Raw genomic sequence first — 26,823 nt, forward strand, 5'->3', positions numbered from 1 at the left:
TAATGACTATTAGAATTTTTTTTATTGAATGTCCTCCCTCACCCCAGATTTCAGAACTGTGAGAAATAAATTTTCTCTATATAAATCTGAAGCTCTGGTATCATTATAAGAGGACAAAATGGACTATGGCACATTCTGCCTGGCAAGGAAGAAGGTGGGGATACACTGAAGGAAACACACTCCCACTGTTCTCCTGATTCAATCCTTTAGATGACAGTTCTACTTACATGTATTGGAAAATAGTCCTTAAAATACTTCCACATAGTCCAGCTTTGGACCCAGTTCCATCTCCTGCCTCCTTGCTCTGGGGTTTGCCAGTCATAGCAAAGCCAGGCCAGATACGGGATGTATAGGAACCAATAGTTGTACATGATCAGCATCACCATGATCCCAGTGCCCATCAGCCCTGTAAGAAAGGGAACAGCCAGGTGGAATTGGCCCATCTGTATCTGCTGTCTGTACTTCACAACCACTGGCTATGGAAAGTAGAAGATTCACTACTGTAGGAAAGTACTTTGACTGTACTGCCATTGTTCATGTACCCAGGAGGAGGGTGTGTGCTAGGTACACCCTCCATCCTCAAGAACTCTATTATCAGAAGCAGAAATAGCATTGTATAAGTTACTTTTCCATCGCTGTGACAAAACATCATGATCAAGACAACCTGTAAAAGAAAGTGTTTAATTTGAAGCTTATCATTTCAGAGAGCTAGAGGTCATGATTGGGTAGCAAAGGCATGAATGCAGGGACAGCTGGGAACTCACACCTATAAGCAGGAGGCAGAGAAGTCATACTAGGAATAGCACTTCACTTTTAGAGCCTCAGAACCTGCCAGCAGTGATGTAGCAGTGATGTACCTCCTCCAACAAGGCCTTGTCACCTAGTCCCATCAACCAAGGATCAAGTATTTAAACTAATGAGTCTCTGGGGCCCCATTCTCATTCAAACCACCACATTTAAAGAATGTATTCTTGGGCCAAGTATGATGGTACACACCTTTAATCCCAACACAAGGAAAGCAGAGGCAGAGGCAGGCAGAGCTCTGTGAGTTTGAGGTCAGCATGGTCTACATAGAAAGTTCTATGCCAGCCAGATATATAGTAAGACCCTGTCTCAAAAAAAAATATATATATATATACCTTAAACATAATGGGTTCTTGTAAAGTCATCTTTTGTTGTTGTCAGTATTCAGTTCAAGTTTTCTTCTTTTTTCTCCCCCACCTATATTTTGAAGCAATCTTGTTAAGTACATAAAAAGTTAGAATGACTCTCATAAACCTAACAAGAAGTCATAGACCCTAGAACCTGGATTAAATATATTGTGCACTGTGTTACAGCTACAAGCCTATGGGGGCCAGGGAGTGGAGTGTGGTGATTTGAATAGGTTTGGCTCCCAGAGACTCATGTGTTTGAATGCTTGGTCATAAGGAGTGGCACTATTAGGAGGTGTGGTCTTGTTGGAGGAATTGTGTTACTGTGGGGGTGGGATTTGAGGTCCCCTAGTGTTCAAGCCCTGCCCAGGGTGGAACTGGGCAATCTCTTTCTGACTGTCTTTAGATCAAGATGTAGAACTCTTAGCTCCTTCTCCAAAACCATGTCTGCCTGTGTGTTGCCATGCTTTCCACTATGATGGTAATAGGCTAAAATTCTGAAACTCTAAGCCAGCCTCAATTAAATGTTTGCCTTTATGAGAACAGCCTTGGTAATGGTGTCTCTTCACAGCAATAAAACCCTAATTTATACTGTACAGCATTGTTGGAGGAGCGTGTCACTAAGGGGTAGGCTTTGAGGTCACAGATGCTCAAGTCACACCCAGTATGGCAGTCTCTTTCTGCTGTCTGCTGATCCGAATGTAAAACTCCTTCTCCAGCTCCTTCTCCAGCACCAAGTCTGCCTGCCCACACCATGCTTCCCATCACAATAAGAATGGACTGAACCTCTGAAACTGTAAGCCAGCCCCAATTAAATGTTTTCCTTTATAAGGGTTGTCGTGGTCATGGTGTCTCTTCACAGCGATAGGAACCCGGACTAAGACAGCAATTATCAGTGATGATGGTATGTTCAGTGTGGATGGGCAGCCACTTTTAGCCAGACAACTTGAAGAGTGACTTCTGACTCATAAGCACCTAGATTTTAAAGACAAACAAGATCAGGGCAGAATAGAGACACACTTAGGTCATCCTAGACAGCTCTCAGGGAAACAAGGACAATTACAGTGCTTCGTGACTCTTCCCAGGGAGAGGTAAATGAACATTTATTCACCCAAAATAGGGTATCATCCACAGGCCAAAGGAAAATCCCACTGAAGTCCTGCTTGGGGGACCAGTGAATTTACTGGAGTTACAGCAACATGGGTGAGGGGGTACTCATAGAAGCATGGGTGAGGAAAGAGTTATATAACATAGGGTTTATAAGAAGCAGTAATTATTAGTTATCAGTTAGCTACCACTGAGTGTTTGGAATTTTTAGAAAACCATCCATTTCATGGAGTTTAATTAAATACATTACATTAAAAAAAAATCAAGAAGAAAAAAATATGCCAAAATTATAATGATGGTGTTTGGAATTGTCCTGTTCTCTTTCACAGATTTGAACCCAGATCTTGTTCACGCTGGACAAGCATTTTACCACTGAACTACATCCCCCCAAAAATTGCACATTTTTCTACTTTTCTCATAATTAGAATGGATTTTCTTTCATTTATAAAATTATTTGGTGGTGGTGGTGTGGTGTGTGTGTGTGTGTGTGTGTGTGTGTGTGTGTATGTGTGTGTGAATGTGTTGCTGGGAATTGAGTCCAGGGCCTTTTGTATGCTAAACAAGCATGCTACCTCTGATTTATATTCCCAGCCCTCAAAAAAATTCTTTTTTTAAAGAAGCTATCAAAGGAAGAAAAGAAGACCCAAATTAACCGTTGCAGACCAAAGTCACTAATCGAAGAATGGTCACAGCTTTAAAAGGCTTCATTAAATTTACACACACACCCTGTAACATGAAAACAGGCAAAACTTGACTCATTTGCATTAATGATCAATGTCTTATAAAGTGGAAACTTTGGAAAGTCAGTTGTGTTTGCTGGGGCAAATGTGAAGGAGCATTTTCCTGAAGTGGATACAGATGAAAGGCTAAAGCAGACTCTCGAAGGAGTGTTTGGCTGAAGCAGACACAGGTGAAAGGATGTTGTGCTACAGCAAGTATGTGAAAGGACACGTGGTGAAGGATTCCTAACTAATGACACCCATGTATTGGTTCCCCCTTACATTGTGTAGCCGAGCGCTGTGCCATGCTGGTTGGTCTTGCATTTTTGCTGATCTTTGCTTCGATGAGAGAGGCACAGCCAAGAATATTCCCCAAAGGTCTTGTTGGCCCTGGTCCCTCCTGCTGACTAGTGCCAAGGCTGAGGCCTAGCTGTCTCTGCTAGGTAGTGCCATAGATGCTGCTGACCAGACTCTACCGAACTGGATTGCTGATATTTCCATGAGGTGTTTGTGAGTGGATTGAGCTGTCACTGCTAACCTGTGAACTGAACTGCTGATTTCCAGACAACACAGACAGGGAAGTTGCTCTAAAGAACCTTTCTAAGCAGGTCCACCTCCCACCCCCATCCTTTCCTTTTCCATTACCTCTGGTGGGTGATGGGCTATAAGGGAGATTAAAGTGTTTAAGAACCATCATTAAAAATAGGATTTGAGGGCTGGAGAGATGGCTCAGTGGTTAGGAACACTGACTGCTCTTCCAAAGATCCTGAGTTCAATTCCCAGCATCCACATTGGTGGCTCACAACTATCTGTAATGGGATTCAATTCCCTCTTCTGGTGTGTCTGAAGACAGCAACAGTATACTCCTATAGATAAAACAAATAAATCTTTAAAAAAAAAATAGGATTTGAAAAAATTTAAATTAGTTAATTAAAATTAGTTAGGGTTTTACTGCTGTGAACAGATACCATGACCAAGGCAACTCTTATAAGGACAACATTTAATTGGGGCAGGCTTACAGGTTCAGAGGTTCAGTCCATTATCGTGGACTGGAAAGCATGGCAGAGTCTAGGCAGGCATGGTTCTGGAGGAGCTGAGAGTTCTGCCTCTTGTTTTGAGGGCAGCTAGGAGAAGACTGTCTTCTACAGGCAGCTAGGAGGGAACTCTCTTGAAATCTCTCTCTTCTGCACTGGGCAGAGCTTGAGCATAGGACCTCAAAGCCAACCCCCACACTTTCTACAACAAGGCCATACCTACTCCAAAAGGCCACACCTCCTAGTAGTGCCACTCTCTGGGCCAAGCATATTCAAACCACCACAATCAATATTAAGAAATAACAAGATATTTAAGTTATATGTGTTCTTTCCTTTCTCATCCCATCCAAGATGTCATCAATTTCTCCTATAAAACTGTTTCTGTCTGGTCAAGGTAGCACACACCTGGAATCCCAGTCTAAGATGCCAAGAGGGGAGGACTAGGAGTCTAAGGCCAGCCTTTGCTACATGAGATCCCATGCTTAAAATTATACAAAACTTAAGAAACAAACTTAAAAAGAAAAAACCTGCTTCTATATTTATTTTGATGATTTAACATGGAATAGTGAAAGATAATAGAATTCACAGGCAAGCAAAATCTATTAGCACTTTTGTTCATTTATATCCCTTAAGGCACAGAAATTCAAACCACTAATTAATGCCATCTGTTGAAGAGAGGAACATAAGTGTAATGTCCTCCTCATTCTCACAACTCATTCTGTAAGAGAACTCTCCCAGAATTGAAGATGGTGTTAGAAGACAAATCCTGCAGTCTGTTCTTCATATTTGTTCACTCCATACTTTTAAAGTATTATGTAAGAGGAATTCTTTTTCTTTTAAGAAACGAGTCCATTATTTGACCTAGTTCTTTGCCTATAGATGTCAAATGAATCAAAACCAGAACCCAGTTAAAACCTAGTCCCCTGTTGTGTGTGCTTTGGGAAGGTTTGCACATTTGAGACGGTACCAGCACAAATACCATTTTATAGCTTCATGCTGGAAACCTCGGAGCTTGTCCCTAAAAAAGAAGGTATGTCAGTATTCACAGATGCCCAAGAGCTTCATAAAAATCATTCCTATGTTAAAAGTTGCCCCTCTTTCCCAAAACTCCCAGCTCCAAGCAGACAGACACAACTAAATAAATGTGTGCAGACCTATGTGCTCCAGCTGCCCAGGTGAAAATCAGGTGTGCAGTTGTCAGGACTCAGAGTCATGACACTAAATCCATGTGGTTTTTCAGATTCGTATGTCAGTATGTGATGGCTGCAACTACAAACTATTAGTGACCAGAACACAGGAATTATGGACAGAGAGAACATTACTCACTCAGAGACAAAACTACCTTGAGAGAGCTTAGTCCCTTTTACTGGCCACTTAGCACCAACCTCTGTATCTGATCCAACGTCTTCCTCACTACTAGGTAAAACTCTGGCAAACTATTACTAAGCTTGCAGGACCTCTAACTTCTATTAGTCACAAAGCTGAGTGTCCTGGAAGATAACACCTGACACCTCAGAGAAGAGTTTGTCTGTCTGTCTGTCTGTCTATTACCTGCCTGACTTCGCTTCTTTTTATGATTTGCTTTGGTCCTGTGACAACGGCAGTCCATTTAATTGTGAAACAGGGTGGAATCCTGCATCGGTGGTCTCCATTACTCCCTGGTCATGTGTATTAGCTCAGAATAAACCATGCCTTCTTTCCTTTGGGACATAAACAGTGTTTCACTATGTAAGGGAATGTCCTTCATTTCCAATACATATAAAATCAGTAATATGTGTCAAAGTCTTCAGCGGAACAAATGTCCACACCTCCAAGTTAGTCTTTAAAGGAGTTCAGAAAATATGATAATGTGTGTGTGTGGCAAGGAAGATCTAGGGAAAGGAGGAGAAACAGAAAGGAGGGGGAGAGAGGAGGAGACGAAAATGGAGGGAGACAAGAAACTGTTTCCCAGGATTCACAAGCTGGAACCTCTAGAAATCTTCATTCTAACAAAAATCTCCAGGCATCGATCCTCTTCCCCACTCTTCCTCTCCCCCTCCTCATTCCCCTCCCTCTCTTCTCCCTCCTCCTACACCCCCCCCCCATTTTCTTCCATTTTTGCTTTCCTCTGAGACAGGGTCTCATAGACCAGGTGACCCAGAACTTGATGTGAAACTCTGGCTGACTGGTTGGCAATTTATAACCTTCCTACCTCACCTCCCAAGGGCTGGGATTGTAGGCACACGCTCCCATACCCTGTATCCCAGTGATTCTAGGATACAAGCTTCTAAGATAAGAATCTAAGTGCTGACCTTTTGTGTTTCCCAAGATAACACATAAAGGGATTTCAATTGCAACCAAGAGGCATCCTAGTTGAATACCAGCAGGGTTTTTTATTTAGTTTTTATGGAAAAGTTGTAAAGATGATTTGAAGACAAACAAAAATGGCAAGGACCTAGAATATTCCAAACAAGTTTGAGATGGAAGAGAGAAACACTGAGCTGGGTTTGGTGGCTCACACTTGTAATCCCAGTACTCAGGATGCCGATCAGGAGGGCTGCTAAAAGTTCAAGGCCAGCCTGGGCTACAGAGCAAACTTCAGGTCAGCCTGAGCTAAAATAAGACCATACTTCAAAAAGAAAAGCAAACAAAAATGAAGATAACCCCGCCCAATAAAGGATTATAAAAAGATTTATTAGATATGAAATTAAAGATACTGTCTGGTTCATTTTTGGAAACCCCCTTTTCCAAAAGTCTAGCATTTAGACAAAAGCAAGAATTCCCTTGGGGACATGAGAAAATAGTCCCCACCTGCTAAAAGGCATCATTCTCCTTATCTCTTGCAAAAAGGAGTTCTGCACATTAAGGTCTAGGCTAGCTTCTAGACACCTTCAATCCCAACTCACAAGTACCTGTTATGTGCTTCAAAGCCCTCCACCTCAGCTCACAGGTTCCCCTTCTCCCAGGTACCTGTTCCCTTAAGATCCTGGAACTCCACACCCCTTGCCCTCCACCCCCATATCCCCCCTACCCACCCCCAACCCACCATTGCTTCTCTGTTCATTCCTTGGCAGTTTGGAATAGACTTTTCCCTTTTCACCCACAGAGCAAAAAGGGTTTTTTTTTTTTTTTTTTTTTTTTTTTAACGGTGCTCATTTTGTTCAGATGTAATCTTTAAAAGACTGATGATTCAGGGCTGAGGGATGGTTTGGTAGGTAAAAACTCTTAAGTTTAGATCCCCAGAACCCAAGACAAAGCCAGATGAAATAGCTCAATCACCCACAATTTTAGCATGCCATAGCAAGATGGGAGGGAGAGACTGAGAGAATCTCCCCCAAAGCTCTCAGGTCAGCTAGCCTGACTCACTGAGCAGCAAAGAGACGATCTCTCAAACACTGTGGAAAGGTAAAGACAGACACCCAAAGACTGAAAGATAAAGGCTATCCTCTGGCATGTGTGATGGCATGTGTGGGCCTGCACCCTACACACAAACAAGCATACACACATACACACACACACACACACACACACACACACACACAAATTGATAAGACTGAACCAACATTAAATCCTCTGCTCTTGAAAAGACACTGGTAATAAGAACAAACTATCCAATCAAAAAAGGGCAGAGGATTTGAATAGATAATTCAACAAAACTTGCACAGGTAGCAGATGAGCCAGTGAAGATTCAGAACACACCATGCCAACAGGAGCCACAGTTAAAGACCACTAAGCAGCTATTGTAATTACAAATAAAAGAAGACTGAGTATGACAGGCTCTGGAGCCAGTGGAACTCTTGCCCACTGCTCAGGGGAATGTAAAATGGTAAAACTGCCTTTAAAAGCTAAACCTACACATGCCTTGTGACCTTGCCATTCTGGGCTCATTTCCCCAAGAATAAAGGAAAGCATGTTGGGACTGGTGAGATGGCTGATTGTGTAAAGGTACTTGTCACACAGACTAGAGATGCAAGTTTGATCCTCAGAACCCAGGAAAAAGTAAAAGGAGATCAGGGTCTCCACAAAGTTATCCTCCTCACCTTCCCATCTGTACAACATACACTTGGATGCATGCATGTGTGTGTGCGCACACACACACACACACACACACACACACACACACACACACACGAACACTGTGCTGGCAGCTTTTGTGTTTCTCAGTTGAGGAAACCTCAACCCATTGTGGCTGGTACTATCCCTGAGCTGAGAAAAGTTCCCTCCTTCAGATGACTCTAGCTTGTGTCAACTTGACACAAAAGCAACCAGCACAGTACTTGTCTGTGTTTGTGGTTCTATGAGCAAGCCAGTAAGCAGTACTTCTCCATGGCTCTGCATCAGCTCCTGCCTCCAGGTTCCTGATCTATTTGAGTTCTGGTCATGATTTTCTTCAGAGATAAACAGTAATATGGACTTGAAAACCAAATAAACCTTTTCTTCCCCAACTTGCTTTGGTCATAGTGTTTCATCACAGCAATAGTAATCATAATTAGTATAAACACATATACAATAATTATCAATTAAAAAGAGGCAACCCAGTAGTGATGGCACACATCGTTAATCCTAGTATTAAGGGGGCAGAGGCAGGCTGATCTCATAATTAAATGCCAGTCTGGTTTACACAGAGAGTTCTAGGACATCCAGAGGTACACAGAGAAGCCCTGTCTATAAATAAACAAACAAATAAACAAAAAACCAAATAAGTAAATAAGTAAATAAATAAATAGTAAGTATGTTCTCATGGAAAGATTACCAAGTAAGAACTTGTGATGTTTTAAATACTCTTGGTATAGAGAATGGCACTATTAGGAGATGTGGCCTTGTTTGAGTCAAAGTGTGTCACTTTGGGGGTGGGGACTAGCTGCCTGGAAGACTTCTAGATACCTTCTGATCAAGATGTAGAACTTTCTGCTAATCCAGTATCATGCCTGCCTAGATGCTACCATGCTTCCCCCATCCACCTTGATGATAACGGACTGAATCTTTAAACCTGTAAGTCAGCCCCAATTAAATGTTTGCCTTTATAAAAGTTACTGTGGTCATGATGTCTGTTCACAGTAATGGAAACCCTAACTAAGATAGAACTTACACATGACAGGTACAAGATAAACAAGCAACGGCACAGAAACACACAAACTGTGGTTTGTTCATTCAACAGAACATAATTTAAGGTGGCTCCACTCGGTGCAGGCTGGTGGAACAGGATGAAGACAACTCCTGCCCAGCTGAGACACTGAGGCCTGGCTGGTACCACCTCAGAAGATACCCAGAGGCCTCCAGGTGCCACTAAAATGAACAAGCAGGTGGTGGAGAGAAAGAGAAGCAGAAGGATGTGTGCACAATGGGGCGAGGGGCTGGAGACTCAAGGGTAGCGAGGAGCAGTCTGAAATGAGTAGCCTTCAATGATGTCTTGGCCTGGGCTGCCACTGAGGAACACGTCTGTGCCCATGGCCCTGCAGCAGTGAGGGTCTGGGTTGATATCCATGACCCGTTTTACCACCAAAGGCCATGCAGATGTCCCTGGTCTGGACTACTGCCTCCAGCAATGTTGAGGAACCAGAGCTGTGCAGATCTGGCCCTGAGGGCATGAGAGCAGGAGAGCTGGACTGTCCCTCACCAGCTGCAACACACTGAAGAGCATGTCCTGAACTTTGTCTGGGCAGCACAGTACAGTTGGCCCTGGTGGAGTGGGCAAGAGAGAGTTGGGAGCGAACCGGCGGTGGCGCAGCTGCTAAGGCATCCGTCCTGCAGAGGGCGCAGGGCCCTCTGCCGTCTCTCTCTCTCTCTCTCTCTCTGTCTCTCTCTCTCTCTCTGTCTCTCTCTCTCTCTCAGCCCGTAGGAATCCCGCTCCGTCCCGTTTTCTCCGCCCGAGTCTCATGGGGAAAAAGAAAAGAAAGAGAGAGAGAGAGAGAGAGAGAGAGAGAGAGAGAGAGAGAGAGAGAGAGAGAGAGAGAGAGAGTTGGGGCCATGAGAATAGGCCCTTGTGGGCTGCTGCACTTGGGTGAACTGGCCGACTTGGCCCTGCCCCTCACCTGGGCAGTGTTGGAGAGGTCGCAGGTGTCAGGAGCAAAGGAAAGCGGTCGGACTGACCAACTCAACTGTAACACACAGGCCCAGATCCAGGACAGCATCTACTCCATCTATGAACTGCTGGAGCTCATGAAGGGGCTGGTGTTCCAGAATCAAAGCTGCAAGATCTCCACGACACAGGGCAAGAATAGGATATCTGAAAGGAGTCCCAGTGAGGATCCGGTATCGAAAGTGTAGCCAAAGCCAGAGGCCTCAAACCAGACCAATAACTCACTGCAATGAAAATTTGCAAGAAAAACTGTTTAGACAAAGGGTATGTGTGTGACATACTGTGACCTCACCTTAGCTTCCATGGTAAAAATTTTTGTTTGTTTTCTTTGGGGGGGAGAAGTTGCAAGGGGAAAGGGTGGATGTGGAGGGACTGGGAGGTGAATGGGATTGGGGGCCATGATGTGAAATGCACAAAGAATCAATAAAAATTTTTTTTTTTTTTTTTTTTTTTTTTTTTAAAGAACATAACTTGGGAATCCCGAGAAGTGACTTGTTGGAATTCAAATACAAGAATAAATCTCAAAATAGTATGTGGAAAAGATAAATTTTTAAAGCTTTTTTTTTTTTTAACAAAACATTATAAAAAAAAAAATGGCAAAGCATTAAATGATTGGAAAACAAGGTCAAGTGGGATAGCTCAGGCCTGCAATCCTAGCACTGAAGTAGAAGGATTACTATGAGTCCAAAGCTAGCCTGGGCTAAAGTGAGACCTTGTCTCTAAAAGCTAAATAAGAAAACAAAACAAACAAATAAAAAAAAACAACAAAAAACAAAACCTGGCAAAGACAAAGAAAGGGACCAAGACCAGTTGGTTTGTGGGAATCCACCTCCTTTTCTCTGCCCTTCTATGTCTAAAAATAAAATCTACCTGCATGTAGCATATAGGCCCCTCCCCCCAAGCTAAGGGACCTTGTACAATACTTTCCTCATTGTGACACAAAAAACGAGAACAGTCCCACCCTTACTGGATTGTTAAGATGACACGAGTTTATACTTTTAGGGACACGTGAAGGGCAGCTTCTATTTTGGGTGACAGAGTAGAAATAATGCTAGTCCTCTTGGGTGTCTGGGTGTCCCTGGCCAGGCAGCTGCTGAGTATTCCTTCTCCGAGCTTGCACACTAAGATGCTGACATAGACACCCGCAACTGTAGACATTTACAAATGCAATCCATGATGACCGCCATGAATGGAAAGGGCTGTGGGCTCTTGGAGACTTGCTGTGTGATGTGTTAGAAAGTGAGGCCATCAAAGGCACACAGTGGCTGCTGAGCCAGGGATGTTGGACAGAAAACAAGTGTTTGCCTCCAGCTTCTCCACTTACTGGTTGTGTGGCCTGGAGTAATTCACTTTGTCTCTCAGTTCCCCCATCTGTATAGACAGTAGAAAGAGTCCTTACCACATTCTAACTATAAAGAGGGTGTGGGTAACAGCAGAAGGTGCTTGGGGTCCATTGGTAGTACTGAATGCTGGACACAGTGTCCTTAGGATGTACTTTGGCCCTCGGTCCAGAGAAGAATGAAATGTGCTATCACCATCCCAGCCTCTGAGTTTGGTCTGTGAGGACCTAGTGAGTTAGTTAATGCTCTAAATCACCTTTTCATAAACCTTTGCTGCACACTTGGAGAGTTCTGTTTCTGTTTTTCTTTTTTATATGTCTGGGTGACATATAAAGGCTGCAATCCAAGACAAATGAGCTAGAAATACTAGGGCTGGAGCCTGGGTATTAGCGTGTATAAGAAGCTCCTTCAATGATAGTTGTGGCCAAAGTCTTTAATTCCAGCACTGGGAGGCAGAGGCAAGCTGATCTCTGAGTTCAAGGCCAGCCTGGTCTGCAGAGTGAGTTCCAGGATAGCTAGGGCTACACAGAGAAACCCTGTCTCTAAAAACAAAAATGAAGAAAAAGAAGAAGAGGAGGAAGAGGAGGAGAAGAAGGAGAGAGGGAGAGGGAGAAAAAGGAGAAAGAGGAGAAGGAGGAGGAAGAGAAGGAAGGAGAAGAAGAAGGAGAAGGAGAAGGAGGAGAAAGGAGGAAAGAGGAAGGAGGAGGAGGAAGAGGAGGAAGGAGGAAGAGGAGGGTGGGGGGTGGAGATGTAGAAGAAGAAGAGGAGGAGGAGGAGGAGGAGGAGGAAGAGGAGGAGGAGGAGGAGGAAGAGGCAGCCCCTTCAGTGGTTCTCATATGCAGTCATGGTTGAGATCTGTGAGTGCACAAAACTCATGAAACGACTTTCAACGTGCAAAACTCTGTGATGAATGTTTTTATCATTACTTAGACCCATCGGTCTACAGCTTTGTCTTGACCCACATGGTGATTTCTGTTTCTCAGCAAAGTTTAAACAGAGTAGTTCATAGTCGTTCCTCTCTTCTCTTTGTGTGTCACACACCTTTCTCCAGAGGACAAGGACAAGTTTTCTCCAAGTGCTGTCCAGCGATCTGGTCCCTATACTGTCACTGTATTGGCTTAGTCTGGGAATACTCTAGAACCCACCCCTGGGTGGATTATTTCCAAACAGAAGGCATTCGAATCCAACACAAACACGCTGTTGGGTCTAGGCAGAAAAGCCTGAAAGTGGATGCAACCGGAAAACAGAAAACTAACAGTAGCTCTTTGTCCTGAAGTCAAGATGGCAAAGTTTTAATACCTAGAGGCATTACTTACCCATTATGAGTCAAGGAATCCAGAAATGAATTGGCCATCTTTGAGGGACTAAAATGCAACTTTGAATAGCACCCACTTTCTAGATGGGGTTATCACTACATTTGGGAGACCATAGTTGCTCTAAATTACCCACCTGTATATTTAAAACCCGTGTCTTCTATTGTAAGTAAGACACACCTCGCTTTAGAAATAAAATAGTACAAGCCAGTCGTAGTAGCGCATGCCTTTAATCCAAATACTTACCTTGCAAAGGCAGACAGACTATGATCTATGAGTTCGAGGCCAGCCAGGTATAAAGCAAGTTCTTCTGAGATAGCCAGGGCTACATAGAGGAAACCCTGTCTCAACACACACACACACACACACACACACACACACACGAGAGAGAGAGAGAGAGAGAGAGAGAGAGAGAGAGAGAGAGAGAGAGAGAGAGAGAGAGAGAGAGAGAGAACAAAGTCATTTGTCTCAAGTGAGAGAATCTAAAGCAGGGAGTCCCAAGGTAGGTGATCACCCTTTCTGACTGCCTCTCTGAGAGGCTGTGAGCCGGTAGGGCGGAGACTGTTGAGAGTGCATGGCGGGACTCTTACCCATCAGGAGGAAGGTAAAGATCCCCTGCAGCACCGCAGCGGTCTGCAGGCGCCTTGCCAGCGGGATGTTGAGCGGCGCGAACTCAATCTTCATGGTTCCACCTGGAGGACTCCTTGAGGACTCCTTTCGTAGGGTCTGTGGTACTAGTACGGACCGGACCGGACTGTCGGGGAGGCGGAGGCTCCTGCTGGCAGGGAAGGAACCAATTCGCCTTAGGGCAGGAGGTGAGAGAGGGTGTGCAGGGCTGAGGCGGGGTGCTGGGGATCACTGTGGTCAGCGTGAGACAGAACCCTGAGCACTCGTGGGAGAGGTCAGTCAGCCTCCTGCCCAATCGCTAGATCCTGGGTCTCCACCCGTGTTTGACCATTGTTCATGACTGCCTAGCGCTCAGTTCCAGCATCTGCCCTTAAACCCACCTCTTCCTCTGAACCCGAGGATTGGGGAATGGTAGTTTGGTTAGTTTTGGGGGGTCCAGCACTAGCTGGAGATAGGCGTGGGACTTGCAATTTTTAGCGTGGGTCTCCACACTACCACCGGTCTCAAGGTGTGTGTGTGTGTGTGTGTGTGTCTGGTCTCTCTTTGTGTGTACTTTCTTTTGTGTCCTAAAATTCCTACACAGATCCTTTATTCATTCTCTTAACCCATATTTACTGAAAGCCCACCAAATCTCCATTATCTTGTTCTCAGAGAAAATGACTTGGGGGTGTGTGTGGCAATTCTAAGCCAAATAACCACACAGCTGATAGTACATAATTATAAGACCCTATTATGGGCACAAGACTGAAGGATCTAGAATCTGGTGGCATGACTTCTTGTGTCTGTCTGTCTTTCTCAGCGCTTACCTGAATAGTGTTCTTAAATGTGTGCACAGGAACGTGTGGAGAGGCCAGAGGTCAACCTCAAATATGTTTCTCTACACTGTCTTAGCCCTCGACTTTGGTTTTTGAGATAGAGTCAGTGAAGCTTGTGTCCCATCCAATTAGGCTATGGTAGTTATCCTAAGAGCCCTAGGGTGCTCTCTGGTGCCACCTTACTAGCCTGACTTTTCACCTGGATTCTGGGCACCAGACTCAGATTTTCACGCTTGCAAGCGTTTTAACAGTTGAGCTGTCTCTCCAGTCCTTGACCCGAGTTTTAAACGATTAATTTAATTAACTGAAGAGGTCTGCAAGGTAAAGGGAATGTGTGTGCAAAGGTCTTCCTAAGAAAGGGGGAAGGAAGGGCACCATTTGTGACTTGCTGGCAAAACTGTTTGTTTGAGTTTTGTTTTTCTGGTCGAAGTGGTACTTTCTTCTCTCTTAGAGTTCTTTCTGAGCTATCCTCCATGCTAGTGGGAGACTCTGTGATTGCACACTATGCCACACACTGTAACAGTCTCTTGTCAGGCATGGCCTGCCTCCATAGCAGCACTCCAGAGTATCTGTTCCATTTCGCAGCTAGGGAAATCGGGACACAAAGTAGAGGGCAGCATGGGCTACCAGATCCTGTCTCAAAAATTAAACACACACACACACACACACACACACGAGAGAGAGACAGAGAGAGACAGAGAGACAGAGAGACAGAGAGAGACAGAGAGAGACAGAGAGGAGAGAGAGAAGAGGAGAGAGAAGAGGAGAGAGAGACAGAAACAGAGAGGAGAGAGAGAAAAGAAGGGAAGGGAAGGAGAAGGGAGGGAAAAGCAGAGAAGAGGGAGAGAGAAAGGAGGGGAGCTGTTATTGTAGGTAAGTGCTGAGGACCCTGGCTTGCCCTCCTGGAAGCTAGGCAGAGCAGAGATGAAATGAGATTCAGATGAAAGATACAAATGGATATGTGGAACACCTAAAACCCTTGGTCCTAATCGCTTAGAGTGTTATTCAGGAAGCATTTGTCACATCACAGAAAGCAGCTAGTAAAGAACAATCGAATCTTTTGTTGGAGGTGGAGAACTAGCTTGAGAGAGGGACTCCTGTTGCTCAGGCAAGCCTGCACTCCACGTGTTGATCAACTCGACCTCCGGATCCACCCACCTCCCCCTTCCTAGCGTTAAGGAGCTTACAGGCATGCAACACCAGGGGCAGCAAGAACCATCATATTTTAAAAGACTTATTTACTTTTATATGAGTGAGTGGGTTTATTTCCTATTTTGATTTTATGTGTATGGGTGTTCGGCCTGCTTGTCTGTCTGTCTGTGCACTACATGTATACCTGATGCCCACAGAGGACAGAAGAGGGTATTGGATCCCTGGAACTGCATTTACAGACAGTTGTGAACTGTCATATGGATACTGGACATTGGACTCAAATGCTCTGGAAGCACAGCAACTATTCTTAGATGCCAAGCCACTCTCCAGCACATATTATCACAGTCCACTGACGCCACACGCTGACCCAACAACAAAGTCAGTTCACTGGTCTGTCAGCATCTCCTCATTTTATCGTTTGTTTTTGTTTGTTTTGGGTTTTTTTGTTTTTGTTTTTGTTTTTGTTTTGTTTTGAGACAGAGTCCCATTATATAGCCTTGCTGGCCTGGAACTCATTCACAGACCAGACTCAATTTGAACTCACAAAGATCCACCTGTCTCTGTCTCTTAAGTGCTGGGATTAAAGGCCTGCACCACCACAGCCAGCTCTATCTTCACTTACCTCATTTGACCAACATTTGAATCCTTTCCTCATTTCTTGGGCATTCAGTGTGTCCATGTGTTTATAGGCTGTGTGGTCACTGGACTTGGGTGATTTCTGACTTGGAAGGTTGAGAAAGTTTCTCAGACTCTTATTGTTTCCTATAAGTCGTCTTGATCTCTAGAATTAAAACTAATAGGAAGCCAGGCAAGGTGGCACTTGCCTGTAATCCCTGCATTTGGGAGATGAGCGTTAAATCTCAAACTGTGGGACAACTGGCTGAGGTACTTAGTTAACATATCAAAGCAGGAACTTGGCCACCAGGTTTTCCCAGAATCCCTCAGTCCCAACCTGTTACAGGATATGGCTGGTATGCCCTGTCCTCTACTCTCAATTCTCCTGGCCAGGGGCTGGGCTGCTCTTCCCCAAGAGGCTCTTCTGTGTATATATATAATGCATCCATTTTGGTTACTCATTCCTCTTTTACTTTTGGCCATCTTGGCTGCTGACACCCCCACTGCCTGCCTCCCATCTCCTCACATGGTTCAGGGTCATGTCTACTCCAGACTCTCCCAAATGTCTCTGCTTCTGGTTATGCTCTCCCTTTTATCTACAATAAATTTTTTCCTCCACCATACCTAGGAGCAGTCATATTCTTTCTTTTTTTTTATCACTCAGTGAGGAAGGAAGAAGAGGAGTTCACACCATGTTTGCTATGCAGTAACTTCGGAGCCAGCTTGGACTGTATGAAATCATGTCTCAAGAAAACCAAACTAAACCAACCAACGGAAATCAACCAACCACATAAAAATCCATTGGACAACAGGAGCCATTGACATTATGCTTCCAAGCTGCACACTTAATAAATCAGGAAATGGAGAGCAAAGAAACCGAACGGCTTGCCTAAACAGCCAGCTACTTCCTGGTAAGCCATACACCTAGATCTCTCCATAGCCCTGCAAGCAATTCCTGTTCTCATGGGCTAGAATGAATGAGAAAAAGCAGTATGGTGTAAGACACCGGCTTCAGACTTTTTCTCTCAACGAAATATTGTTTAACCCTCGAAACCTTCCAGTTTATAAAACAAAGTGAAGCAAAGCAGCCATGGCAGAAGCCAGCATAGAACCGGACTCCTGCCTAATCCACATCCTCCCCCTTCCTGGGGAGACTGGAGTTTTTAGTAAAATGAAACCAGTATAAAGTAAACACCAACAGTTTCAGCTCCTCTGTGTCCAGCAAGAGCCACTGTTTTATGTGCTCGTTTTGGGGTATTGATCTCATTTTGTGGGTGGCTCAATATTTGGAGAAATACAGATCAAAGGAGGGTTATACTTCAAAATTTAACATCCAAGCATCACTGACTGAGTACACCTCTGCATATAGAGCTACGAGCCTTACACACCATGTCTGATTTCATCACAACAGGGACCTGTCCAGGGTAGGTATCATTCCTTTTATCAATTAAGAAAATGACTCTAAAAGTCAAGCGAATTTCCACACAGGATAGGCTGAGATAGGAAAGAATAGAACCAGATTTCTACTTTGGGGAAATAACTTTTGTCTCTAGCATTCTGGTAAATAGCTACCATAGTAAGACTTTTGCTTAAATAAGGAAGAGAGTATTATAGAATGAAGATCAGAAGACAGACCAAACTGGTCAGTTTAGACTGGGGGTATTCATTCAGTCAACAAACATTTGAACAAGTGGTCAAAGAAAAGGAATTGTGGGAGACAGTGTACCTGTGTTTGGCACTGCCAGCAACTAGGCATCCACTGACACAACATTCACCCTAAACGTTTATTCTTTTTTTTATGTGAAAATCTTTATTGAATATTTTATTTACATTTCAGATGCCATCCCCTTTCGCCATTTCCCCTCCCTAGAAAACCCCCACTTCTCCTTTTTGCTTTTATACTATTTTTTAGTGTTAATCAAGGGCTTTATAAGTTTGGTAATGTTCAATATCAATCAGAAGTGTAACCCAATACCCAACCTAGATATATCAACTATCTTTGACTGGCGAGGACACGCAAACATCCACCTCCATGCCCCCCCCTTGTCACCTAGCTCCTTCTCTCCTCCTCCTCTCCTTACTCCTTATCTTCCTCTCCTTACTCCTCCCTCCTTAGCTTCTCCTACATATCACTCTTCCTGTTAAAATAAACCTTTTCTCTTAAAATACAATTAGAGTATAACTATACCAATTTGTGCCAGTAAGGTACAAGATAGACCTAATACCCAGTCCATCATTTTGTTGACTAAATAGAACCTCTGTCGTCCCTCCTAACTAAAAGACTTAATTCTGAACCTGGCTTTTTTCTTGGCTTTAGAATGAATGTCAGCTGAAAACTATCCTCTCAAATCTTTTCTCTCAAAGTAAATAGCCAGGATTGGCTATGAGACTATAAGTCTTCAACCTCGTCAGAAATCCAGAATGACTGAGTTAACTGAAATTATGGGAAGCACAAAGCATAGCTTCTAAAACTTAGCCAATTTATAGATACCACTGAACACCTGGACAGTCCCTATACTACAAAACGTTGGAGCATCTGATCTTCAGCCTTCTGGCCCAGGATTATCTGACAGACCTTAGTGATGCAGAATTATTAAGGGCTAATTACTCTGTCTTGGCAGATATAATCAGTCGACTATTATGCAAGTGTGTCCTTTTCTGGACAGTGATTTGTCTGTAGATGAAAAGAGGCAATTCTTGCCTAGTGGCTGTCTCACCACAACTGGAGTAACTCCAAAGATGCTCAATTTCTTCTTAGAATCCAAGACAGAAAGCTGTCAGGAGCAGACAGGTCTCTAATCAAAATAGACATTAATACAGAAATGTTTGTAACGTCAATTCTGTGGACTTCTGATGCTAAACGTTTATTCTTATACCATTCATAAAAATCAATCTGCAGTAGATTCTAGATATACACATAAAAATTTAACTACAAAATTTCTGCCATAAAGTAGACTGGTAAAAATATTTCTGAGATGAATACCCAATAAACAATTTAATCTAGAATATGTAAAAATGCTTGTAGTTCAATAATAAAATAATACTCTTTAAAAATGAGTAAAATAGTTGGAGAGACATTTTACCAGTTAAGAGATGCATGGGCTCGGGGCTGGAGAGATGGCTCAGTGGATAAGAGCATTGACTGTTCTTCCAGAGGTCCTGAGTTCAATTCCCAGCAACCACATGGTGGCTCACAACCATCTGCAATGCAATCTAATGCCCTCTTCTGGTGTGTCTGAAAACAGCTACACATATACATTAAATAAATAAATAAATAAATAAATAAATAAATCTTTAAAAACAAAGAGAGATGCACGGGCTCACTGTGCGCTATTAGTGAAGTGAAATAAACTACATGTCTACGTGTAAGGTTTAAAAAAAATGACAGTGGGACGCTGAGCATGGTGGCACATACCTTTATCTTAGCACCCAGGATAAAGAAGCAGGTGGAACTCTGGGAGAGTGGCGCCAGCCAGGCCTACATAGTGAAAAGAAACCAATGACAACACGGGTGGCTGAGAGGTCTCAGAGGGTAAAGGCACTTGCCACCAGGACTCAAGACCTATGTATGTTTGGTCCTGTTCCACACCTGATGGAAGAAATAAAGTGACTTCTGTAAATTGTCTTCTGACCTCTGAACCCACCTCATATCCAGAAACAAACAAAAAATGTAATGGGGTATTTTTAAATTGCAATACAAAGTACCAATGGAAATACACAGCAATTAAACAATTCTTAACTAAACAATAAGAAAGTCACAGTTCAAATTGCCCCACAGATTACTGAAATGTAGACTGGATAATTAGGAATTTTGACTTCTTTCCATGCTTTTTATTTTTGTGTTTTACCATAGGTAACTGCTATGAGCAAGGAAATGCAAGCATAACTTTTGCCTCGACTTAAGATGAGACTAGTTTTAAGTTATAAAATAATGTGGCTGGGCAGATGGCTCCTTGGGTAAAACACTGGACATATTAGCTTGAGGACCTGAGCCAGAATACCCAGGTCTCAGCTAACACCAGATGTAATAGCATGTATGTGTGTACTCCAGAGAGAGAGAAGGAGGAGGTGAAGGAGACAGGAGAATCTCTGGTAGTTAGTGGGCTTGAGAGACTGCCATTTACAGAGGGAAAGGGGATGGGGGGACAAAAACCAGAGACCCTGTCTCAAATAAGATAGAAGGTGTTAGGCTCCAAAGGCCAACCCTCTCCCACCACAAATGGCAATGGCACCGACAATGTCCTAAATGGCATTCTGGACTCAGCTCAGGCAGGGTAAACAGGACTGCTGACAGACAGACAGACAGACAGACAGACAGACAGACAGACAGAGAGAGAGACAGAAAGGAGAAGCTTACAATCAGCTTTCCTCAGGAACCTGTGAAATGAGTTTCTGTCTGCCAGGAAGAGCCATCAAAGTCCCTTATCTCCCTCTATCCCAGCAAATAGGGTATCTAGTGTCCTATCGGCACACGCCTGTGACATGAAAGCCCTCACACTAGCCAGCTGGTTCTTCTGGCTCACAAACCTCCCCACTGTTGCTTTAAACATCCAGGCTTTTCTGGCTTGCACACCCCCCTCTCCGCAGCTGGCCTTAACTTTCTTTCTTTCTTTTTTCTTTTTTTTTTTTTATTATTGATTGATTGATTGATTGATTTGGGTTTTTGAGACAGGGTTTCTCTGTACAGCCCTGGCTGTCCTAGAAGTCACTCTGTAGACCAGGCTGGCCCCCTCAACTTTCTTTAAAATCAGTTAAGGATTTTCTCCACCTTCTTGCTATTCTCTCTCCACCAAGGGATAGCCACACGGCAATCTCACATTCAAAACCCACCGGAGTGACACACTCCTCCAAGTCCACACTTTCTAATTTTTCTAGATAGTTCCACCAAACCAGCCAACTATAACTCATGGGGGCCATTTCTGTTCAAACACCACAGGTACTTTGCTAGAATGACAGGCAACTGAAACAATGCTTATTGGGAGTTTTTCAAAATACCAAATTTTAATCTTGTCATTTGTAAAAATCCCAGAATTTCTTTTAACTTTTCTCAATGGATACTTAAATAGGTAGAGTATAAACCTTTCAAACAAGATTTATTTTTATTCATGTGTTTATGTGTGCTGTGCATACCTCTGCAAGAAGATCGTGTCATATCTCCTGGAGCCATGATAGTTGGTTGTGAGCAGCCCACATGAGGGCTGGGATTATAGATAATCTGCTTATTTCTTGATTCTCAACTGGAACATTGCAGCATGGAACACTGTAAGCTTTACCACTCTTGAACATCTCCCTGTTGAAAAAGCAGGAGGAGTAAAGGGTGTCTTAAAAACAACCAGGGGGTTCAGCCCCTTTAAGAGGCTCCACCCATTTGCTTTCTATCTTTTCAGTTGTCATCTCCCATTGAGAATTAGTTTTGGGTTTATTCTAGAGTCAGGACTAACACTGAAATCACAGTTTCATGTCAGCCTCCCAAATGAGTAGCTGGGGTTAAGGGAGTGTGCGTTGGTTGTTTTTGTTTACAAGACTTGGGACTGAGGGGGCTCACACTTGCTGGGAAAGTGCGGTCGGTACCAAGCTACATCTCTAGAAATCAGAAAAGGCATGCCATTTCTATTACAGGCAGTTAATACACACAATGAGTGCAAACTAGACAGTTATAGGAAATTGTATCCTCCGCCTATGCCATCTCACTTCTGGAAGACAGTAGATAAGTCGATCAAGTTCCAGTTGACTTAATATTATAGGGTTTATAGCCTTGGATCACTCAGGACTGTTAGCTCTAGTGTAAATATCTAATATCCAAATAGAAGGTTGTTTCTACAAGCTTTATTCTGACTGTCATCAGAGGAAGAGCTGTGTTCTTTTTATGAAGGAGAAAATGGAAACTGGCAGTGGACAACATACACGTGAAAACATATGTAATATCAGTGTGTCATGTTAGTCTTCCTCCACTCTAGTTTAAAGTGTACTGCATTTTAGGGCCTACACAGAAAGGGTTTCATACCTAGAGTATCACTCACTCAGTTACTGCCTGAGCCACAAGCACTACAGGAAGGAAAGGTAGTTCGCTCAGCAATGTTCTCTGTAGATACTGAAGCTCTGACAGGCAAAAGCGATCAGCCCCAACCCTATGTGCAATGAGAGAGCTACATTGTCTACCGGTAGTTAGGTGTGAGAAAGAAGTGAGTGATAATGTGTTTCATAATGACACTCTTCCTTATATTAAAAGCAATGACTATTAATTATAGTTTTGTAAACTATAAAATATATAATGAAGAAAATAATTGCACCATCTAGGGATAGCTATAACACTTAGAGGTATATTGTTGTACATTGTTGTTTTTATTCATACCCATGTACTCATATTTACTCAATTTAGATACTCAATTCTGCAAAATTAATCATTTTAAGCATATATAATAACTTCATTTTCATATTATTTGTTGAAAAGTCTTTTCATGCCGGGCGTGGTGGCTCACGCCTTTAATCCCAGCACTTGGGAGGCAGAGACAGGCAGATTTCTGAGTTCGAGGCCAGCCTGGTCTACAGAGTGAGTTCCAGGACAGCCAGGGCTATACAGAGAAACCCTGTCTCGAAAAAAAAAAAGAAAAGTCTTTTCATGTTAAAATTTCCACAGCACACATGGGCTGTGGTGGCAAGTGTTTTGATCCCAGTACTTGGGAGGTAGAGGCAGATGGATCTCTGTGAGCTTTGGGCTAGCCTGGTTTATATCAAGTTACAGGACAGCTAGCCAGGGCCACACAGAGTGTCTGTCTCTCTTTCTCTCTCTCTCAAAAATCTCACAACATTATATGCATACATAATGTGTGTGTTTTCCCTGCTATTGTGATAAAATACTTTGACAAAGCAACTTAAGGGAAGGGGGCATATTTTAGTTTACTCCTCAAGGTACAGTCCTCAAAGAGGAAAGTCAAGGCAGTGAGAACTTGAAGCAGCTGCTCACACCACATCCCTAATCAAGAACTAGACAGGGATGAATTCAGGCACGTAATAGTGCTCACTGTAGTCCAGAGTCCCCTGCCAAGGCAGGAGTCTCAATCATAATTATGATGGGTTTTTCCACATCAGGATCAAAATAATCCTTCGTAGGCATGTTCAGGGAGCCATCTCCCAGGTGGTTGTAGATTCTGTCAGGTTAACACTAAATCTACAACAGTCAACATTATTTTGACTTTTTTTTTTTTTTTTTACTTTGGGATGTTGGACATTTAACCAAAGATGTGATGCATACTGGGTAAACACTACCACTGAGCTGAATCCCCGGGCCTCTATATTGCTTTTAATGTTTTCATATTAGGTTATACCAAAAGGCCATGTTATCAGATGTTTCAGCAGTTTCGATTTTTTTCTATACTACAAAGAAATGATACCAGTTTGTTCTTTAGAATGATTCTAAGAATGGAGTTTCATGATGAAAGAGAAAACTTGCTTATGAAAGTTACTCTCATTGCTAACTTGACTGGATTTAGAACACCTAGGAGTTGGGGAGGTACACCGCTGGCTATGTTTGTGAAGGCTTGAGTCCAGAGAGGAAAAGGTCTGTCTTGTATGTAGGTGGCACCATCCTACCAGATAGAGATCTGGATGGAATGAAAACATTAAGGGAGAACTCTAAGAGAGCACCCACCTTTCCTTCCCTGCTTCCTGGCCCTCCATGATGTGAACTGAGCCGCCTCTCCTTGCCTTGCCTACCATGACAGACTGAATGAACCTTTTGAAAGGATGCCAGAAATAATTTTTTTCCCTTGAATTATTTCCGCTGGGTGTTTTTGGTCACAGCAATGGGAAAAGTAACTGGAGAAGTAGGGTCATTGCTGTAACTAAACTTGACAATGTGGTTCTTTGGCTTTTGGAACTGGTTTCCAGGAGGGATTTGGACAACAACACCATGATCATTAAAATAGCTTGGTACTGGCATTGAAACAGATACTTTGGTAGTGGATCCAAATATATGTGGAAATTTAATATGTGATATTACAAACTGGATGGGGAAAAGCAGCTTTTTAATAAATGGTACTGGCATTGGTGTTTGAAAATAAAATAAAACTAGCTTGTTCACTACTTCCAAAAACCAAAACAAATTTCAAAAAAGATCCGAGATTTAAATGGAAAAGAATTCTACTGATGTACTCAAAGAGGAACACATGATTTAAAAAAATGTGTGGAGGAAGATTTTTAAAAACACAACCTAAATCCAGAATCAATAGAAAAAAATAATTTAAATTGGGCTGAAACTTTGTAAATCTCTGCAGGAAAACAAACCTTAAAAGTAAAATATCAAGAACTATTTCTCTTTTACTCTCCAAATAGCATTATTTACTTTGTTTCCCACATCCATCTAAAATTTCTTATAACACACCTGTGGTGACATATCAGGGAAAACAAAGCAGTATTTTAAAACCTCTTACGAATCATGAGAGTTAATTTTGTGGTCAAATGGCTGAGTTAAAAGATCTCTTAATAAGTAGTCAAATACTGTTAGTTGTTTGTTTCTGAGAGATGAGCATTTGAGTTGGTAAACTAAGTAAGGTAATGAGATGCTCTTTCTGAGTGAGAACCATTCAATGGCTTGGATAGAGCAATAACATGAAGGGTATGTGAAATCATTCTTTGCTTGACTAAGCTAAGACATTGATCTTTTCCTGCCCTCAGTGTTCCTGGTCCTGAGACCCTCAGAGAGGTTACACACGTTCAGACCTTCAAGCCAGCGTATTCACTTCTCTGGGTGTCCAGTCTGTAGACAACAGATTGTATAACTTCTCGGTCTCCTCGTTTGCATAGGCTACTACTTTACTATCTGTCTGTCTGTCCATCCTGCTCACTGGTTTTCTCTGGGGGACACTGATACTCCCCTTCCCAGGAGCACTCCTTCCACCACACTAACTGGTTTGTGTTTGTTGCTATAGGCTTTTGTTTTTATCTTACAATTCCACCATTTATGTATGCTTGAAAATATAATCTTTAGGTTAGTGCAGTTTCTATTTCCTGTTACTGTAATAACAATTAAGCTTTCAGATTGGCCCCAAACTTAGACAAAACAATGTCATCTATTTGTATTTTGGATGTACTACATTTTTCCCTCCAAATATCTTTTCTATCAATCAGCTGATGCCATTTGTGATGAGTACCCGTGTTATACTTTGGCTTGTTCCTCTAGAATCTTCTAAGAGCCTTTTTAGTCACAAAAAAAAAAAAAAAAAAAAAAAAACACACAGTAGTTGTTTGTAATGAGGAAAATCACAATGCATTGTTTGGGAGAGATGACAGATAGAAACAGAGCATGTCACTGATGCTGAGAGCAGGAATATTGATAAGATAAAAATGGTGATATCTGCCCTATTTCTAGGACCGGTGAGGTAAGAACTCACTGTGTTAGTTAAGAGAATCATTTCTAACTCTTACATCAATTTTTCTAAGGTATGTATAATCATCTCTAGTTTGTAGATAAGAAAACTGAGGTTATGGCCATGGAAAAGTATGCAGTAAGTACATACTTACTGCAATTTAGGGGCAGAAAGTTACACATGGGACATAAGTGGACATTAGCGCAGTGAACAACTTATTAACTGAGGCCTAGATCTGGCCTCAGTTCTGCTTCCCCAAGTGAAGGGCAGTGGTGGCCCTTGCTCTATTTCTCTTGAGGAAGTAATGCTTCTGCTCTGCCTTACAGGTTAGGTGAGTCCCACAGTCCCTGGCTGTTTTGTTATCTCTCTGCTTTGATGTATTTGTTTTTTTCATGGCTCCTGAAAAAAAAAAATACCACAAACTTTAAATTTCTGGCCAGTCAGGGCTACAGGATGAGTCTGCTTTAGCTACAGAGTTGAGCTTTATCTCAAACCAAAAATATTAATAAATGAGATGAAACAGAGTTTTGTTATATTCCGGTTCTGGAGGCAAGAAACCCAAAAGCAGTTACACTGGCCCAAATCCAAGTGTTTGGGGGGCTGCGAGATTTCTTTCCTTGTTTCTTCCAGTTTCTGATAACTACTAACTTTATTTTTATTTTTTGTAGTGACCTTACTCGAACCATCGCCTTCCTCTTACCAAGGCTACACACAATTGCATTTAGGGCCCATCCTAATAACCTTGGCTATTCCATCTGAAAACCCTTAGCTTATTCCACAGACTCCGATACCACATAAAGTAGCATTTGCATGCTACAAGGGATTAAGTCCTGACATCTCAGTGGGCCATTATTTGACCTACTGTCCCTCAGAGTTGTTCTAAGGGGGAAATCTGCCCATGCTCATTTTAGGCTGAGAACAGCACTTGACAGTAGACAAGTTCCGCCGTTTTTAACGACGCCTACCTGTAAGGTTGCTGTTGCGTTCAAACAAGGCTTGGGTATAAAATCTATAGAGTTCCAAGAGGGTTAAAGAATTAAGTAAAAGTTGGGACGTGGTGGCGCATGCCTTTAATCCCAGCACTAGAGAGGTAGAGGCAAGCGGATCTCCGTGAGTTCAAAGCCACCCTATTCTACAGAGCGAGTTCCCAGACAGTCAAGGCTACAGAGAAACCTGTCTTTAAAAGGCCTGTTAACAGACTTTGCCATTAGTATTGCAAATTCTTCTTTCCAAGAAGCCTTGCACCCGGTTACCCTGCTTTTCAAACACGTCAGGGTAGACTTCACTACCTGGAAGTCCTTCCCACCCCGGTAGCGCTCCGCCTATCCAACTTGGCATCCTCCTTAGGGCTTTGGGAGCATCCGGGCCTCTGAGGTCTGTTGGCACTGTCGCCTGTCAAAAAAGAGGTAATTCCACCCGATTATATCTATTTTTCAAACTTTTTGGTTATCAGCACAACAGGACTATATTAAATAATCTAGAGAGTGGTATTTTTCTATACGCAGCTGGAAAACTGCTATGCAAATT

The 26,823-nt window shown here is 42.8% G+C and overlaps 1 protein-coding gene and 1 long non-coding RNA gene across 3 annotated transcripts in view; both read right to left on the reverse strand.

The window, feature by feature from the left end:
• Mogat1 (monoacylglycerol O-acyltransferase 1) overlaps nucleotides 1–13,500 on the reverse strand; it is a 28,729-nt gene extending 15,229 nt beyond the window's left edge. The window contains exons 1-2 of one of the 2 annotated variants that reach the window (XM_034498928.2): nucleotides 13,313–13,500; nucleotides 228–406 (exon numbers count right to left, since the gene is read on the reverse strand). In XM_034498928.2, coding sequence (XP_034354819.1) covers nucleotides 228–406; nucleotides 13,313–13,406 — 273 coding nt within the window. In that variant the 5' untranslated portion in view covers nucleotides 13,407–13,500. Of the gene's footprint in view, nucleotides 1–227; nucleotides 407–1,139; nucleotides 1,625–13,312 lie in introns of those variants that run through there. The other variant, XM_076931614.1, reaches the window with a different exon arrangement.
• A 4,283-nt stretch (nucleotides 13,501–17,783) lies between these two features.
• On the reverse strand, nucleotides 17,784–26,609 carry LOC143441613 (uncharacterized). The gene is made up of 4 exons (XR_013109178.1): nucleotides 26,262–26,609; nucleotides 21,062–21,221; nucleotides 19,347–19,520; nucleotides 17,784–18,726 (listed from the first exon to the last, which is right to left on the reverse strand). It is a non-coding gene; the product is annotated as an uncharacterized LOC143441613 (long non-coding RNA).
• Nucleotides 26,610–26,823: the final 214 nt, after the last annotated feature.

The sequence above is a fragment of the Arvicanthis niloticus genome, chromosome 3 (assembly GCF_011762505.2).
Source record: "Arvicanthis niloticus isolate mArvNil1 chromosome 3, mArvNil1.pat.X, whole genome shotgun sequence".
Taxonomy (NCBI): domain Eukaryota; kingdom Metazoa; phylum Chordata; class Mammalia; order Rodentia; family Muridae; genus Arvicanthis; species Arvicanthis niloticus.